Source organism: Saccostrea echinata, unplaced genomic scaffold (genome assembly GCF_033153115.1).
Source record: "Saccostrea echinata isolate AGI-Se365-2 ecotype Australia unplaced genomic scaffold, CSIRO_AGI_Sech_v1 ptg000009l, whole genome shotgun sequence".
Taxonomy (NCBI): domain Eukaryota; kingdom Metazoa; phylum Mollusca; class Bivalvia; order Ostreida; family Ostreidae; genus Saccostrea; species Saccostrea echinata.
This window is the reverse complement of record NW_026889758.1, coordinates 41,266,088-41,287,051: the sequence shown is the minus strand read 5'-3', so window position 1 is coordinate 41,287,051 and position 20,964 is coordinate 41,266,088. Positions and strand designations below refer to the sequence as shown.

Sequence of the window (20,964 nt, the reverse complement as noted above, 5' to 3'; positions counted from 1 at the left end):
GATTCTTATGATATACTTGTTAAAACATTCATGCATTTATGTTAAAAACTTGGTAGTCCAAGGCAACAAAGCCGCTCTGTTTTTTTAAACCATAACGGAAAACATGTTAAATGTAAAACAAACGTGTCGTTTATTAAAATGAAGAAAAAATGTAAACCATGACATAAATACAAAAGAATGTACTGGGAGACCCAAGGAAAGATTGTTGACATAAAACTGTTTCTTGAATAGAAATGCTAGTCAATAAATTATCACTAACACTATTGTAACAAATCACAGTTTTAATAATGCAAGGGAATACATTAATCTTTATTGGAAACAAAAAGTGGTGCATAAAAATGTCGCCAAATGTATTGATGTGTTTTAATAGAAAAAAATGTGTTCTTGAATCGCTAGTACATAAATAACACATTTGTTCGAACAAGTCTAAAATCTAAAAATATTATATCATCCATTACTATATGCAGTTTTATATATTACCGTTGATTGAAGTTATTTTGTGGGGCACAGTAAGTATTCCAAACAATTGAGCTTTTGTGGTCAATAGAGCATAAACACGTGAATTCCTTGGTACCAACCATCCCGAGGCCTGAAAGGCAGGGAATTTAAAAAAAAATAAATTTAACAATGTTTTTACCATAATTGTGAAAATAATTTGGTCTAGATTTTTATTCTACTGACCAGAAGGTACATGTATGCCATCAAAACTATCTAGGACTAAGAATAAGACATACGTGTATTTTATTGAATGAGACTATCAAATCTATGCTACCCTAAGATATATCTTAAGATTTTTCCTTAAATAGAGATGTTGCAAAATGTAAAATGTGAAGATAACGAACAGCGATCGATCTTATAAATCTCAGTAAACAAACGAGTCGTGAAACAGGACAAAAATCGGAACCATGGCAACACCAGAAGTGGGACTAGGCGCAAAAGAGAAGCAAGCACCCCCGTCGAGCGGCCAAACCCGCCGTGAGTCCCATGCATCAATCAGGTATACAGAGTGCTTCATCAAATGAAGCATAAAATCAATTCCCTGGTATGAAACATGTCAGACAAAAAAAAAAAAACCATGGAAAAGTCATACAAAAAGGTAACGGTTACCGTAGAATTTGCAAAAAATGACTTTAAACGGGGTTTTGAAATCCTTGTAACATCAACTTATTTGTCAGTACCTTGCCTTGGTTTAAAGATTGATCGATCGTACTCACAGCATGCTCTTGCGTATCGAATAAGTTAAGAAACATAAGCACCATTGGCAGGTGATGTTGGAATATTACTACATAAATAAGGGAAGTTGACAATGGAGAAGTGGAAGTCATCCCATTTGCCATATAATTTAGTATTAGTTAGCCATTATCGTCTATAGTCGGAAAACAATCAAATATGAAACAGATGAGGCAGACTCTGTAGTGTCTTTACTTGAGTCAATATATGAATGAAAGTAACTATTGTTAAATGATAAAAGTCGATATATCTAAATGTCGAGTTAAAGAGACACCGTGACGGAAAAGTTGAAAAAGTTAAATGGTGTCAATTCCATAGATATCAATGTCGGATGACCGAGGATTTCGATATAATCTTCAAAAAAGATGATCAGAAATTATTCCTCACTTTTTATTGCTCCAATTCAATATTGTTTACAAGTTGCACGCTAAAAATAAGACACATGACCTTGACATTGTTGACATTGACGATAACACCCACGCCATAGATACAATTCTTCTTTTTCCAGCACTTATACTTTGCAGTCTTTCCTTGCTTTTACCGTGCAGTTGAGATCTCAAAACTTCGCCTTATTCATATTTCTCGTGAATCTTTAGCTTTATGATACAATTATCTTTAAAAAAAAAACATAATAATGTCTCACTATATATTTTTAAAGGTCACAGCAAGATTTTTATTCTTCTCATGTAGATGTTTTAAAATAAATTCTGCTTCAAAGGAATATTTCCAACAGATTGTTGGAAGACCTGGTCTCTAAAGACTAAATACATGATAGGTATTGTCCATGAGAAACTCCAGCATTTTTTAAATATCAAGTTTAGTGTATTTTGTATGTAGAATCAGAATTATTTTTAACAAGGTAATTTTGTAGATGACTAATCATAAGATATGAAAATTTGCTATTTCCATTATAAAATAAACTAAAGGAATCGACTGGGGTTTCCAGTGCACAATAATTCTGACCGTATATTGCAATTAGAATAAAACATTTAAAAAAAATAATTATTTATCAATTTAACAAAATTAACAAATCAGAGGTAAAAAAATAATTATTTATCAAATTAACAAAATTAACAAATCAGAGGTAAAAATTTATTTTTTAAAAAAACTTTTCAATAGAAAGATAGAATGACTTCGTTATTGTGTGTTTTTGACGTTATGATAAACTAAAAGTTTTTAAGAGGGAGTCATAAAAAGTGTCACAAAGGAAAACAATTTCAAACACAGGGAATTGAAAATATTTAAGTTTTTTGTCATTTCCAGCATAAATCCTTAGTATCCGTCATATTTTGTAATTCTCTATAAAAATAAAATTAAAACAAAAAATGTTGTAAATTTTGACCTTTTGAGATGCCCCCTCTGGAAACTAGACGGTAAAATTTTGTCTTTTACAAGTAATGCACAATATATTATTACTCATAACATACTATAATTTGTTGTAGTAATTTTATACTTTGCTATGAAGTGTGGAAAAAAGGGCATTTCCCCGTATAATCCTGAAGTAAATGTAACTGTAATTTGAGATGGCCCCTTTAAAACAATTCTCCAGAAACTTCGCACGTACTTTGAAGTTAATGTTAGCAACACTTGGCATAAATGTTAAGAGTTTCTCTTGTATTTTTACACAAAAAAACCATGTCGGCTTCCTTGGGATGGGTTACCGCTACACCTTACTACGGAAGCCGGTAGGTGCCAGGTAGAAAAATATTTTATCTGGCAGCCGCCAGATAATTATCTGAAGGCCGCCAGTTAACCTTCTGGCGGCCGCCAGAAAGTTATCTGGCGGATGCCAGAAATTATATGGCGGCCGCCAGAAAATTATTTGGCGGTCGCCAGATAAGTCTCTGGCGGCCGCCAGTTATTTACAAATGTATGTGGTGGCCGCCAGATAATTATTTGGCGGCCGCCAGATAAAATATTTTTTTCTACCTGGCACCAGCCGGCTTCCGTACCTTACAGTACCCAGCGAAAAAATCTAATGCTGGTTAGCGCTATTTATCGTATTCACTCGTAGACCTCGACTGAATGCTTTAGACTTCAACGTATAATGAGCCGAAATAGAAAATCCGAACTTCTCTGAAATGTAACTTCAAATACTTACTATCATTTAATGAATCCGATACAATTTATTTATTGTGAAGGATAGACATCCTACGGCATATTACAATTATGATTTTGTATATACATAGATAGACAAAAATGATTGACAAAAAAGAAAAAGATTTCGAACCTTGACAAGCTCAACCTCACCCCCAAGGAAAAAAACTTGCTCAACCTCTATCAAGTGAAATAAGTTTTTAGGTTGGAGTTATGTTTGATCGTACTGCAACAGAAAGTGAGGGAGGGACAAAGGACCTATCAACTGCTAAATGTATATTTCCTTAGTCAATCAAGAGCAAAGACTATTTTCGGGAAAAAAAAACATTAAGAGAGGGTAGCTCTTTTGCCTAACCCCATACCAAGTGCCAGGAAAATAACTGTTGCACAAAGTTAGGAATCTCTAAAGTTCAAAATAGGACAAGGCTTACGATGTCTTAACTTTAGAAGAAATCTTAATATATGCATATATCTTAAGGTAGTCCGATCCTCAGGTACTGAAAATCAGCTTTTAAGTCATTGAAAAAGCTAACAAAAATGTCTCTGATTTCACATAGTAACGTGAATTTACCCATGGAATTTCTTTAAAGTTCATCATTATAGTTAATCATATTATATAGGGAGAATTATCAAATCTCAAATATATTTTCAGGAAATGCGAATAAAAACACCAGCTATGCATTTTCTATTTGAAAATTGATCAAAAAATATAATTTAGGATCAATAAATATAGGTATCCAGGCATTTGGAGAAAATTGCATCTTTTCTGCTTATACAGTATTTTAGTTCTTCTTTATTACTTCAATTGTCATATAATATATAGTGTAAAAAGCTTGTGCTATCATTGCTAGACATCTCACATCACATATCACGTCTAATATCTTATAATGCTAATAAGCATTGGTTTCTGAAACTAGACTTAAGGAAATTCAATTTCTCTAAAAATGAATTCATTTTTTTTTCTTTTATGGGGTACAAATGTCAACTTTTTTACAGGACTGTTTCTAAGACTTCAAAGAACCTTGACTTACATTAAGATGCATAAAATGAAAATTGTTGCACGAAAAAATCTCAATTCAGGCTTCATTTTGAAACTTTTTAAATAAAATAATAAATTTAAGAGTTATCCTTTATGGCTGAGGATCGGATATCCTTAAGTTAGGACAAATTTGATAGCCTCACTTAGGAATAAATAATCCCTTAAGATAAATCATAGTACTAAGTTGTTTTCTATAGCATACCTGCAGTTCATTTCCTATATATCAGGCAAATAGTATTGGGTGGGCAAGGGAAGGGAGCCTTCCCCACGTTTCCCAAGAGTAACCTTTTGCTGTTCATTTATTTAGGATGGAAATTTTCAATGACCCACGCCCCATTTTTGTTGCAGTATGGTCTAGCTTCAGCCCCCTTCTCCCAACCTCACAAACCATCTCAACTCCCTCCCCCCCCCCCCCCAATAAAAAAAATAAATTGATGTTATCTTTTTAATCCTTCTCAGTTTTTTTAGATACCTTATTTTTCTTGTTTTTCAGTTATTATCCCGCTAACAAATTTAAGCTAACAAATAAGAGAAAATAAAGGATAATAGGTATAACTGTAAATAATAATGTAAAGGAAATCTCACAGCTAGCTGGTGATCTATCGATTATTCGTGATAGTAGCGAGGAATCCCATTTAGAAACAAAAAGTATTGAAGCGATTTTTGAAATGTCAGGACTAAGAGTTAATCTTTAAAAAACCAATACAGTAGAAATTGGATATTCAAAATATATAGTCAGGATATCCTTTCCAGAGATTTTAATCTGAATTGGGGAGCTTACAGATTTACTTTATTTGAAATCATTTATGATTTAGATTTACTTTAGATTTACGAAATATGCCTAAGCTGAATTATCGCCAAAATTAGATAAAATCAATATTAAGTCAAAAGAGACAATTAACACCAATGGGAAAAATTACTGCTATCAAAACTTTGATCTTGTCTCTTCTAAACAATATTTTAGGCAATTTTAAGTCTTGGTGGTCTTGATGATATGTTTTGCAGAGAAATGGATATACTATCCTTTTCCTTCTCCTGGAGTCATTCCCTGAATAGAATAAAAAAGGATGTAATCATTATAAAATATGTAAATGGGGATTAAAGATGATAAATGTTCAGGCATTTAGATTCTCCACAAAAATATTTTGGATACGACAACTTTTTTCAGAAAGGGGTTTAAACCTGTCAATTTCATACCAAATTTAGACCTGAATAAAATAACAACCTGTGGAATAATTTGAATCAAAGAAATCACTAACAATAAATTCTGGGTTTACGTATTTGATCATGGATGAGCTACGAAATAAACAAAACCCCACTTAAGTAACAGCAGTTGCTCAGTTATTTTACGACTCAAATATCCTTGTGAGTGGAAAAGTATCTTTAATAAGGTATTGATTCACTCAAGTATCAAACACTTTAATAATCTGATCAATAAGAAAAGGTTTCCCCTGACTTTTTCATCACTCTGTGATATTTATCCAGAACAATTTTTTTAGAATACACACAAGAAAATATTTAATTGACAATTTGTCGATAGGATTGGTCGACATGATTTGGAGCCTTACAATTACACATAAATCAGCAAACTCAGTTGTGGTTTTTTCCATCGCTGAAGTGCTTTTTTTCTTCGTTTAATAAGCCATACGCGTCATAACCACTTCGATTGATGTTAAAACCAGTTTGTTAGCAGAAAGTTGCTTTGGGTATACATTTAGGATATGATAAAATGCACCAATAAAAATATATTCTATAATCTGTTAAGTTATTCACTGTATCTGTTTTAAAGAGGTATGTCCTTATGATTATAATAAAATAACGAGATTACCGTATTACTGGATCCAAATGCCACGTTGTAAATTTTGAATTTACCGGGTGGCAATAAATACAAAATTGACAAGTTGGTAAATCCAAAATTTACAACATGACACAAAATTGAACTCTACTGATGTTAACGTCTTACAAACCTAAATTTTGTCGAAACCCTTTTTCTTCGAGTCATCAAAAACTCTTCTTGGATGTTGTTGTTGAGACTTTCTACTTGCAATGGAATGAAGAAATGATGTCCTCCGTTGAATTATAACAATTAGTGCGATCAAAAACATCACAATAAATAAACCAACAATAGTTCCAATGACCACCGTTGTACTGTCATAGGAAGGTAATTGTTTCTTTTCGAATAATTCAACATAGCCTGAAGAAAATGACAACAACTAAAGCAATACAAAATTTTGTTGTAAATTAACCTGATCATAGTAAACAATATCTTTACTATTCTTACACTGGGAAACAGAAAACGCGCCTTGCATGGACATTCCTTCGTCTGGACATCGTTTGCAATTCTGTTGACCAGATCTGTCCTGGTAGAATCCTACAGGGCACTGGAAACAGGTATTATTGGAATAAAACCAACCTGGTCCGCATTTAGCTTTGAAAGCAAACAATAACCTGGTATCATTTTCAAGATATTGCTTTACCTTGAGACATACAAACGTTGTTTACAAATCATTTCACAAACATTCTGAGCAAATATGAAAATAACTTTGTTTGCTGTGTGATTTAGAATACATGTAGATGCTATGAAATTTGAAACTAAGTTATTAAATACCATGCAGGAACATATTGATTTGACGTAATCATAAAATTAGTTTCCCTTAAACTAAAACATATACTAAGATTCATACCAAACAAGCAGTTATTTACAAAAGCGTGTATTTCTTATGATTTCTAATTTGAAAAAGACTTTTAAAAACTTTTGCATGTATTGAATCATGTTCCAAATTTTAAAACATACCACAGACCACTTTTCCATTAACTTGGTAGAATGTAGAACCTTTAGCACAAATTTCAGACATTGGACCACCTGTTAATTCACCAAAGTCACATATCAAGTTTGAGCATGTTTTAAGAAACATGCCTGTTTGGAAAATGTCAATTATATTATGTCCATGAGCGTCCATTTGATGTATCAATTGTTCCTCGTCAATATCATACCTTGAAAGATGTTTTTCTTGAATTAGAACTATGCTGTAGATATCAAAATTGCAAAAAATAAACATAAAAGACATGTAAATACAGTGTAATTGCTAAAGTAACTCCATTGATCAAAGTTCGGTAGATTATCAAATTAAAATCTGATTTTAATAAATTTAATAATTTCTAATAAAATTCTGATTGTGACCAAAAAAAATACAAATAAAAAAAAATGAATAAATAAATAATAATAATAATAAAAATGATAATAATGATATTGACTGAAATATATCTTGCAAGATATCTTACGAAAGTTTTCCTTCCATAATCATCGATATCTCCAATTTCTGTGATGATAGTTGTTGTCCCTCTATCCTTTGGAAAGGCCTGTCACAAAGTAAAATATGTCCCCTGGGACAGAGTCCAGACTGATTAATGCAATCCCTTAACTCTGCTGCATTAATTTGGAGGTGTGGACAGTTAAAGGTAAAAGTGTAATTTCTTCTTAGATAAGCTGGTTCGGGTTCTAAAGATACACACGTACTTTGAGTTTTCAGAAATTGGCATTTTTAAAATATTTTTTTGGTGTTAAGATTTTGTTTTACATGTACTTACTTATGCATGACGTTGTTATGAAATCTTCTTGAAATTCTGGATTCCAAACCCCATTTTCACACGTATGTGTATCATTATTTTTCAAAAGGTAGCCATCATCACAGGAACTTATTGTGCACGTTAGAGCTCCCTTGTTTTGGCATCCCAAAAAACCATGAAATGGTACAGGGGGTGTTGTGCAGGCTTTGTCTAAAAGCAAATGAAAACATCCTATATTCATATGTATTTTTGTGTTTCCAAACTGAAGTGCTTTCGTTTATTTTTGGCTAATATACGGAAGCCGGTTGGTGCCAGGTAGAAAAAATATTTTATCTGGCGGCCGCCAGATCTTTTTATCTGGCGGCCGCCACATAAATAACTGGCGGCCGCCAGAAACTTATCTGGCGGCCGCCAGAAATTATGTGGCGGCCGCCAGATAACTTTCTGGCGGCCGCCAGATAAGTTATCTGGCGGCCGCCAAATATTTATCTGGCGGCCGCCAAATAACTTTCTGGCGGCCGCCAGATAAGTTATCTGGCGGCCGCCAGATCTTTTTATCTGGCGGCCGCCAGAAAATTATATGGCGGCCGCCAGATAAAATATTTTTCTACCTGGCACCTACCGGCTTCCGTACTAATATACAATTCTAAAATCGTTTTTATTTCCATATTAAATCCAACGCATGTGAACGTCATCATTTAACAGTTAGTTACATATTTTACATAATAGTGAATGAAAGGGGCTAGCCCCCCACCCCCATAACCCATTCTATTTCAACAACTCGGGGACATATCTTTTTTCAAAAGATATACACATTTGTATATTAGCATTTATGCAATAGATTTAGTGCCAAATGAATTACCTTGTATTTCTATTACCCTGACTGTGAAACTACAATTATTCACGTTTCCAGAATCATCAATTGCATTATAAACAACTAAATGATCTCCAAAAGATAAGAAGGCACCATTTTGGATATTGCTTGAAAGGGAAAAGTTGCCAGTATTTTCCTCGACATGTATAGGTTCCCAATTCACATATGAACCTTCTCCAGAATCATACTTCTGCACCATCTCTAAGGGACAGTTAGTAAACTGGGGTGGAATTTGATCTAAAACAAAAACATATCATCTTATGATATACATTTATTTTATTTAACATTATATTTTAGATAAAATGGGTGTCATCAGCAAGGAATAAGAACATGCCGAAAACAGGCAGTGATTCCTGTGGTTCCTGTAGATGTTTAATAAGGTTTTTCAGTTTTTATTTTCCACCTGGGGGCCAATGTAATTTCAAAAGTCAAATCTTTCGTGAAGAAAACGATTATTAGGGCGTTCTTTTCAGCACGAGTTATGCTGTAAAAAAAAAAAATTAAAAGTTTGTTGCAATTCTTTAAGGCTTTTCCTAACATATACTATACAAAGGAGTAGTTTCGGTTACATAATCACCATCGAAAAAAAAAAATCAGTTAACATCAAACGATTGACTAACCCAAGTTTGTAATGATGTTTCAGAAAACATTTCTTTGTAAAACTAGGAATTTTTTATATACACATATATGTATTCGGAGTCGTGATTTACTTGTAAATCTGGAAATTCAGAAAAAAGAGAAAAATATGCGTGTCAATTGGACCAAGTGACTTTAACACCCTTATACAAACCTTTGCAGGTCTTTTGGTCAGAGGAAATGAAAAACATTGATTCTTTCGGGGTTTCACCCTGTCCAGAACATTTCTTACATATAGAATCCTCTTCTGTTGTGCATTTATAATTCTCACAGTATTTGGGCCTTTTACATTCTGTAATTTCAAGTAAATTAGTATATTCGTTTTTACAAAAAGTATTTGAAAATTAATTATTCAAAATACCAGTTTCCTAATTTCCTCAGTTAATTCCTGAAAACAGAATAAGGAAAGCGTGTTCTAATGTCATCAGACATAGTTTTTCTTAATAAATAATTCTATGATTAAACCAACTGCCGGGAACAACCTACTTAAAAAAATCCAACATTAAATACACAGACGTATAGAAAACAAAAATGATATATGTTATCTCTCGTTGCGTGACTTCTATTAATGATATTGATATTATTTCTTAAATTATAAAATAAATAAGGAATTTATTTGTGTGAAATATTGAAAACACCTCATCGACCCTATCATCTGTGTTATTGATTTTGGCTTGGCTTGACTGGAAACACTAGATGTTAGGGTCAGGCCAATGCTGAAGAAAAACGAAAAAATATACCAAGTTCGCACAGCGTTCCGAAATACCCATCCCGACAGGAACAAGTGAATTTGTTCCTTAAATTATGACACGATCCTCCATTGATACATGGGTTACTGGCACACTCGTCTATATCTAAAAGATAAAGAAAACATGTAAATTTCTTGAACTGAACATGCCTTTAGCGTTTTATCTTGCTTGAGTGATTCTAATAACTTTCGCTATTCATTTTAATCCGTCGTAAATTGTCATGTGTAAATTTTAACATCATTTTTTTAAAGACCACTACAAAACTACTAACTTTCCACATAGCATGTTTGGGTGATTGGTATTCAAATGGAGGATTATGTCCCTCTTCCAAAAGGGATAATTATGTAATGATGAAAATGGGTTCGTTAATTTAATAAAATCCTCTCAAGAATTAATGTGCTTTTTGTACATTGAAGATTTAAATTTGTTCAAACGATAGCCATTGTCCAAGAAGGGGCCAAAATAAGGTCCAAAGTTTTACATAAAAATGTATAAGGCAAATCTTTAAAATCTTACCAAAAACTACAAGGGTACACTTGAATACTTACAACTCTAATTCATTTCATCATGTGTCTGATATATTTCTTTAAAAATTACAGGCAGCTATAAATTTAGGTCACCTGAGTCACTCCGGTGGCCAAATGCTATCAGTTTTTGTCGTTGTCGTGCGTCGGTCGAAAACTTTTAAACTTTTTCAGCTTCTTCTCTTGAACCACTGAACCAATTTCAACCAATTTTAACATAAAGCATCAATGGGTAAAGGGGTAAAAGATTTGTGAATTTGATGGTCCTGGGTATTTAACAGATAAACTAAGTGCATGGTTTTGATAAGCATGGATGCCTCTTCCAAAATTTTGAATTTCATGGTTCCTCGGTCCAGGGGATGTGGTGTTGAAAATCTTTGGTATATGGAAGCGTATATTATGTTCCTTACCTTGATAACTTGAGACAAATAGATTTCAAGGTTTAACCCTCCAACCACCCACTCACCCCACCCCCGCAAACATACACACATAACTACATCAAAGACAGATTCAAACATTTGAGAGAGATGTTTTCTTATTTTTGAGATTTTATTGAATAAACTTATTTTACCGTGTTCGCATCGTGTTCCGTAATATCCATCCAAACATGAACAAGAAAATCTGTTCCTTAAATTTTGACATGTTCCTCCATTGATACATGGATTGCTCGCACACTCGTCTATATCTAGAAAATGGAAGAAGTATTAAAAAAATAATTTGAATTTTGGTTTTACTTTTTGCGATAATGTGTTATACGAGATGGATTTCTATCTTCATTCCCTTATTATATAATTTCATTACTAATAATTTGGCTAATTTTTTCCGATATAATGTCTTTGGGTTTTTTATTTTAAAACCTGGTTGCGGGCTATATTGATTCATCCACTAAAAAACGGCTTCAGAGTACAGAAAAATTAATTGCAAGCTACATTAGACATTTCTTCACTCTCTTTTAGATGAGGAAAATTATGGATACATACACATGTAAATTTATTAGCAATGACTCTTAACTTGCCAAATTAAACATGTGTTATTGAGTTAGCACATTCTCATACCACAGACAATCTCATTACCTTATCGCAAATCTCGCTTGAAAGTATACACTTCGACCGAAATAGCGTTGCGTTGAGTGATGACACTATTGGATTTGACAATTGAACAATTTGAATCACGGGTTACATTTTATAAACATGTGTTTTAATTGGTTGATTAAGACCCGCCCACTCTCGTGTGGTATCCTTTGCCTACATATAGTTGGAAAGCGTCCAACGGCCTAGCCAATAGCCATGTTCGATGGTCGGAAACCGACGTTGACTTTTTGAACTAAAAAAAGAAAAGACAGAAACAAACCATAAAATCATATTTCAGCATGTGATATTCCTTTCACATATGGTACAAGTATATTGTTCAATGACAAAAAAAAAAAAAAACTGTTTAATCCTACATGTTGTATCTGCCGATTTCCTCTGCAATAAAATGACGACATTTTCCATTTTCGGTGTTTTTTAAATGAATAGTCTGTGCGCATTAAAAATCTTTTTCTCTATGTTTTAGTCCCTAGTGAGTAAACAAGTGAACTACTACATTGGGAAGGCAAACCCTAATAAATTGAAAACTCGGGTATTATTGTATTTAGCATACCCAGCTGATACCGAAGCACTTGGTATTGAAAAAAAATACTAGTATATATTCATAGCTGGTAAAACACATGTGAAACATCGGAATTATTCAAAAGTTTACTGTATTATTGCCACCACAACTGTCAAAAATACCATGTTTCAAATGTGTGTGTGCAACTGCATACCCATTTTAACGGCCGTCATGGCAATAAACAAGCGACCAGAAAATTCGAAATCCTTGTGTGTGTGTGTGGTTTTGTTTTTTTTTTTTTTTTTTTTTTCAGTGCAATTTTTACTGTAACGGCGAATATTATTTATTTATATATTCTTTATAAAAAAAATAATTATCATATATACTTGCATGTTAAAAAAATAAATAATTAAAAAAAATATATTCACCGAATCTAAGTACGTTTAATTTTATTGATGTACTGAAGAAGAAAACGGAAGGAAAACGGTCGTGTTCTTCACTCGCAGAAGTACATGTACAGATGTATGAAGTCAACACCTGCCAGTCTTGGCACAAATTTTATTTGCAAGATCATTTTACAGTTTACCAACACTCACGATCATTTAATAAGGTATTGCATGCATCGTCCCACTTATTCACCAAAAGAAAATACGTAAGCTCTATCTTTCTTGGAAACATTCCACGTTTACGGCAATACATTTGAGAATGTGGGCGGACCTATAAAAAATGCACCAATCAGATTCTTTGTTGGATTTCGCAATGGTATGTCAGTCAGACTCAATTGTATTTCAGTCAGATTCAACAGTATCGTCACTCAACGCATCACTATTTCGGTCGTAGTGTATACTTTCAAGCAAGATTTGCGATAAAGGTTTCAAATGTTTTCAATTTACAGTCATTCCTGCATCGACTTTTTGTATGGCCCTATATATCTTGGATGCTGCAGGTCATGGCATACTACTTTATTGTTACTCCATAACATGATAGTGTTCCCATATATTACTGAGAATTTTCTATGATACACTTATCTAAAATGTTGGATTAATAACATACAACATTATAATTCAATGTTATTATTATTTTAATGACAACACTCTGTACTTAATTTCTAATGATACATGCAGTTTTCACGGATAGCCTCCCATTTATTTTATACACTTCCTGATGTCTGCTGATGTTCAAAATTACTTCTATTGAAAATAGAAAGTCTACTTAAGTATGTATAAGTAAGGGACTATTAAATCAGGTGATATTTCTGAAACACCGAATATTTCACCGTTTACTTTGTGTACTAAGTGTAAAAAATGGGGTTTCATTCCTAGCATTCCTAGTCCTGCCAGCTCTTTCCCTCTGCCGAATTCCTTTCCATTTTTTCAAAATTTGTACCACGTGAATCAACAATAGACAGTGGAATGCTCAGTGTTTCAGAAGTATCGCTAGTTTTGCAATTCTTTGATAAAAAACGTAATAAACATCTACAATAGGCTTTACTTCTTCAAAAGCGCTCATTTTGAACATTCCGTTGACATCGCCACAGCAGACCAGGCCCCAGGATCATGAAACATCTTAAGCTTAAGTCAAAATCTTTATGTTGTACTAAAATTTTGTAGAAGACAAGCAGCCCAAAATTAGGCTCTTTTACAGCATTGCTTTACAAAAATATTGTTATCTGCAAAATTAGAGATTAATTCAATGAAAAATAAAAACCTTACAGGCAATTGAAAAATTGACTTAAAACTCTGTTTCATGATGTTGGGGCCAGATTGACCGGACGTGCTTCGCGGTGGTCCGGCTTCATGTCATAGTTTTTTGTTTTCAGCATAAAAATTCAAAATGTAACACTGTAAATAAATAGGATTTAGTAGCAAAGTACATGTTCTACTAAACCCTATTCTTATGTAGTGCTAGATGTTTTTACAGTGTATGTAGTGCTAGATGTTTGTTTTCATTTATATTGTTATTTCATGACTGAAGAAGGGACAGGGCGTTTGTCATATTAGTGCTTTATATATATATAATTTAATTTTGATTGTAACGCGTCATTTGATTGGATGAAAAATTTAGATTATAGCGTATAACCTGTTTTGCTTCGTCACAATGACTTACGTCAAAAACGTATCAATCCGCTTGACGTTACATTTAAAATATGTACAATTTGAAGTCATTTTTGAAGGAGAAATTGTCTAATTTTCTGCACTTTATGATGGAAAATTAAATTATAAGGAATGAATTTAATAGCTACCCAAGTTATACTGCTATAATCTGGGTTGGAACAGTTTACGCTTTTTTATAAACCGCTTCGCGGTTTATAAAGCGTAAACTGCCCCAACCCAGGTTATACCAGTATAACTTGGGTAGCAATTAAATTCATTCCTTATATATATATATATATATATATATATATATATATATATATATATATATATATATATATATATATATATATATATATATATATATATATATGTCACAGCCTTATAATGTGGTAAAATATAACACAACACGACTGCTGGGTTCGATGTTTATATATAATATATAATCTACGATAATGGAATTTATAACATAGAAGGAAGGGTGACCTGAAATATAACAACAGGTATTAAATATCTCTCGCCTCACTCACACTTTTACGCGGATCATAATTTAAATTTTATAAATTTGGAGAATTTATAAAATACTTGATTGAAATAAAATGATCAAATAGATATTGAATAGTAATTGAATCCTTAGAAATAATTTACCAGTTATTTCTTACCGTAAATCCTAGACAAAGTTCACAATTATCGTGAGATAAAGTTGTGTTGGGGAGAGAGAGCGTCTTCTCTCCCCAAAGTCTTAGGTTGGAGTGCTTGAGAATTAGTATTGGCGCGAATGCGCAGGGGACAGAATAAAACCAGTTTGACCACTCACACACCCGTACTCTCACTGACCACTCACCCGTATAAATGAATGAATGAATGAATAAGGCAATGAATGAACGTAGTAAATTCCGTAGTGAGAACGGAATTCACTAGTTACTAAAATAATATAATGCCTTAGACAAATGTATGAATATGATATGAATGATAATTAGTAATATTAATTAATTAATTATAATGCACCCTGTGACATTCTCCTCCTCTTTGAGAAAAATGTGTCCTCACATTTCATCAAATTACATTGTAAAAAATATATATCAACTGAAATAAAAATATCAAATATTAAAAATATCAACACACATATAATTGATAATTAATGTTTTGCAACATCTTCTGCTCTATTACAGAAAGCATTTTGTATTAGCACAAGCTGAAATACAAAATCATTCAATCAATTCATATCAATGTATTATTGTCATAAAACTGGAATCATGAATGGCTAAGCTGAAAAGCAATCCATGATTAATAAAGTATCCTAAAATCTAGGTAATATGATCAACTAGCGATCATGTAAGTCCTAAAACTATCGACTATCACATACGTCCTAAAACTATCAACTTTAGATATGTACGTCATAAAACTATATACAACTAACTATCTGGAATATACTATCTGAAATCTAATCCCTGTAATAATCCTGTGACATTCTCCTCCTACACATACCATACTTGAGCATCATGCTCCCCTACAACCCAATTTCCATATCTATCAGGAGGATTTTTAACTCTTGTGGAACGTCTTATACTTGGTTGAATAGTAGACGGGCTCGATTCACTACCTCGCGACAAATTATCATGCATTTCGGACAAATTTGTACTCGATATTGTGTTAAAAGAAGAACCACTGTCCTGTATTTGATATGCAGGGTCAACGGAAGAAGAATTTTCTAACCTTGACATAGGTCTACTAAAATCTGAAATATTAAATGTGTTAAATGTCAAACCATCTGATCTCATTTGTTCATTTGAACTATTGAGATGAGTATTATGGTTAACACGTGAAGTGTTATGAACATTTTTACACTTATTTGTATTCGCTGGTTTTGTCACCAGTAACACCTCTGATTCAGAATCACTTGATTCAGAATCTGTTCCACTTTCTGTAAACACACTATGTTTTTGTTTAACAGTTTTCTTACTTTTCTTGGTCTTATCATTTGTAAGACAGTCATCATCTGAGAAGAACATAAAAGGTAACAGTAAGTTTCTGTGAAGTAATCTTACTGGTCCTTTGCCAGATGACTTCTGTACTTTATAAACAGGAATGTCACTATTGGGAATATCTAACACAACATATGGATCTTTTTCCCATTTATCAGATAGTTTACTTTTTCCAGTCTTTACTAAAAGACGAACTAGAACCCTGTCTCCGATCTCTAACTTTGAGAATCGGACTCTATTATCATAGTTCTCTTTGTGTCTTGTAGTATTTTTTTCAACATTAGATCTTGCGACATTATAAGCAAAGTTTAATCTTTTCTTCAATTTGTCAACATAAGTTTGATGACTAACTGGCTTATCAGACATTTCTGAAGGATCTAAATTTAAAAATGCATCAATGGCCAACTTTGGATGCCAACCAAACATTAAATAATGTGGAGAAAAACCAGTTGTGTCTTGTTTGGTTGCATTATAAGCATGAACCAACGGTAAAATATAAGATTTCCAATCATCTTTCTTGTAATTTTCTAAAGTTCCCAACATTTTAAGTAAAGTTTGGTTAAAACGTTCAACTAGACCATTACCCATGGGGTGATATGGTGTTGTACGTGATTTACTCACACCTGCTAATTTACAAAGTTCTTTAATAACTTTACTTTCAAAATTTCTTCCCTGATCTGAATGTAATCTTTCAGGAAAACTATAATGACATATAAAATTTTCAAATAATACTTTTGCAGTTGTTCTAGCAAGTTGGTTCTTCGTTGGCACAGCCATTGCATATCTAGTGAAATGATCTGTGATCACCAGTATATTTTCAAATCCACCCTTTGATCTTTCAAGAGACAAAAAGTCTATACATAAAATTTCTAAGGGTTTAGTACTTTGAATATTAACAAGATCAGCCCTTGGTGTATCACCTACTTTTCTTCTTACACACCTTCCACAAGTTTCTACTCTGGATTTAATATCATTATCCATTCCATTCCAAAAGAATCTTTGTTTAGCTAACCATAGAGTCTTATCCCTACCTTGGTGTCCTGCATTGTCATGAATTCCTTTAAAAGCTACATCTCTGTACTGTGTTGGTAAGACTAATTGCTTAATACTTACCCCATCTTGAATGGTGTTTCTATAAAGTATACCTTTACAAATTTCTAAGTTCTTCCACTCTCTTAGATACTCCTTAACATCTTGACTTTCGTTTTGTAAGTCCTTACCTGTAGGTTTCAATCCAGTGTGTATTAACTCAACTACTCTATTAATGGCTGTATCTTTATCTTGTTCCTCTTTCCAATTGATATTACTGGTACTAAAATCTGTATTCTGACTCTCTATTTCTACATGTTTTAACTGAGCATTCTGTGATAAAACTATACATTCGGCTAAAGGTAGTTCTTCCTTTTCAACTAAAACTGCAGATGTTAAAGCTTTTATAACATCAGGAAAAACTTCTACCTCTGTTGGTCTCCGTGATAACCCATCAGCATCTCTATTAGATTTGCCAGTTTTGTAAACTAACTTGAAATTGTAATTTGAAAGAGATGCTAACCAGCGGTGCGACGTTGCATCCAACTTAGCTGTAGTTGTTACATATGTTAAAGGGTTATTGTCAGTATAGACCGTAAACGTATTCCCATATAAGTAATCATGAAATTTATCACATAGTGCCCATTTCAAGCATAAAAATTCCAATTTGTGGGCGGGGTAATTGCATTCACTGGGGCGCAATCCCCTACTTGCGTAAGCTATAACCCTGTCTAACCCTCCTTGATTCTGGTATAAAACAGCGCCAAGACCTTCCCTACTAGCATCAATATTTACAATAAAAGGTTGGGAAAAGTCTGCATAGGCTAAAATAGGGGGTGACGTGAGGTTTTCTATTAGGGAATCAAAAGCAGTTTGTTCTGTTTTACCCCAAATCCAAGGTACTTTCTTTTTCTTTGACTTGCTTGCTCTTTTGTTTGTAGGGTGACCCACTAATAAATCATTTAGGGGTTTTACAATTTTGGCATAGTCCTTAACAAAACGCCTATAATAACCAGTGAATCCTAAGAAAGAACGTAATGATTTGATATTTTTAGGGACAGGCCATGTTTTCAAAGCTGATATTTTATCAGGGTCTGTTTGAATACCTTTCTCAGACACAATATGTCCTAAATATTTGACCTCTGACATAAAGAATTCACATTTCGAGGGTTTTAATTTCAAATTATGTTTTTCTAATCGCTTGAAAACACCCTGCAGTCTCTCTAAATGTTCTTCAAAAGTAGATGAAAATACAAGTATATCATCTAGAAATATCAAACATTCCTTAAGATTCATCTCACCCATGCAAGTTTCCATTAGCCGCTGAAATGTAGCGGGCGCATTAGTTAAGCCAAATGCCATACGGTTGCATTCATAAAAACCAAGTGGACCAAGCGAAAATGCAGTCTTATGTTTGTCTTCCTCTTTGATTTCCACCTGCCAATAACCAGATCTTAAGTCTAACTTAGAAAAATACTTACTGCCAATTAAAGTGTCAATTGTTTCACCCACTCTAGGAAGATTATATGCATCTCTTATAGTTTTGTTGTTTAACTTCCTGAGATCAATACAAAATCTAAGTGAACCATCTGATTTTCTGGCTAGTACTACGTTTGAACAATAAGGACTCTTAGATTTTCTAATAGCATCAGCATCTAGCATTTCTTTAAGATGATGCCTTACCTCCTCAAACGTTGCTGGTGGAATTCTTCTGTATGGTTCTTTAAAAGGAATATTATCTGTTAATTTAATCTCATGTTCAACTAGATCAGTTCTCCCGATGTCCTTGAAAGATGTAGAAAAGATGTGCTTCCACTTGTTAAGAAAATTATGACACTCTTCTGATTGATCTGGGGTTAAGTTATTATGATTAACCTTTATACCTGCATCCACAAGATCAAATGAGTTATGGTCCTTAGAATCTAACAATGGTGAATCTAAAGTATCAACCACCTTTGCAGCAATTACATTACAAATGACAGATTTTGGTGCTATTTTAATTGGTTGTGCTGACATATTGCAGACACGAACAGGTACTCTACAAGTTTTGCCACTTTTCATTGTAACAACCCGTGGACATATCAAAAGACTACCATTTTGATTTGTATTAATTTGCTCTGTAATAGCAGTACTTACCTTGTCTATGGTCTTAACTAAACCAGAAATTGTTTTCACCTCATATGGTGCTACTGTAATGGGATACTTATTTGTGCTTTTGACAGGCATATCACTATCAATGCTTAATTTTGTAAAAGCTAATTCCCATTCATCTGGAATAGTTGTTTCTATGCACATAGAATATTCTTTACACAGTCTTATAATATTAGTACCAACAATTACTGGGACTTTACTACTGTATTCTGTTCCTTTCATAACTAAGACTGGTACATAGAATGATTCTTTTGACAGAAAAGGTACTTGAAACTCTACTTCAACATAACCTGAATATGGCAAAGTACTACCCTCAGCACTATATACTTTCAACTCAAAATCTGCAATACTGTGAAGTTCAGGTTTATGACTCAATGAATGGTAAAACTCTTCTGACATGCAAGTAACCATAGAACCTGTATCTATTAAAGCTTCTGTCTCAACACCATTTATAATGATTCTACTTTCATTTGAATGACCCACCATTCTTGACAACAAATTTTGTTCAGGGCTCTTATTTACAGATTCCTCCCCCATTTGCCCTTTAATAGAAGAGGTTACTAGTTTGTTGAATTGTTACTCTTTTGAGGCACTTGATTGTTTGACCGAGTTCGGTTGTTCTCATTTACATTGAAATGACCTTGACCCCGAATTTGACCTCGTCCGCGAACATAGCCTCTACTAGAATTTCCACGAAAACCAAATCCTCTTGCTCTACTTCTACCTGACCCAATAAAATTTGGACTTTGTTGGTTTGACATTTTTTCCAACTGATTAACTTTATTGCTTAATTGCTGAAAACTTTGAGAGTTACTGTCAATTTTGCTCTCTAACCTTTGCATTGTTGATGTCAATTTCTGAAGTTCCTTTTGTAAGTCTGTTGTTTCTGCTCTCTCAGCCTGTTGGAATACTTTCTGTGTCTTTCTCACAGGAGTTGATAATTCTTCCTGGTGTACTTTTCTAATTTCCCTAAGAAGATGTTCAAAGTTTTTAATTGAATCAAATAAATGCCTAGTACTTTGTTTTAATTGTACATTGTACAAACCAGTCCAAAATTTACTTCTTAGCATAGCATCTTTTGCAACGGCATCTATATGGCCAAATTTTATAGCTTTGGATAAAGTTTCCTCTAATCTAGAAGCATACACTACAAGTGATTCTCCCTCTTTTTGCATATCATTATAAAAAGATTGCATAAGAGTTTCCCCTGAAGCAACATTTCCAAAAAATCCATCAAGTTTGGTTAGAATATCTTTTAGAGAAGCATTTTCTCCAATAGAAACTAACATTGATCGGGCAAGCCCTTTTAATGAATTTCTTACAGACTGGAGCAAAATGTGCTCAGGGTACTGGCCTGAATTTTGAATACACTTGACCTCAAAATTCCATACTTCATATTT

At 33.3% G+C, this 20,964-nt stretch overlaps 1 protein-coding gene across 1 annotated transcript in view; it reads left to right on the top strand.

Annotated features, from left to right (window-relative positions):
- Positions 1–20,964, top strand: part of LOC133182732 (fibropellin-1-like) — an 85,953-nt gene that overhangs the window by 13,225 nt on the left and 51,764 nt on the right. The window contains exon 9 of the mRNA XM_061317579.1: positions 6,586–6,599. Coding sequence (XP_061173563.1) covers positions 6,586–6,599 — 14 coding nt within the window. The remainder of the gene's footprint in view (positions 1–6,585; positions 6,600–20,964) is intronic.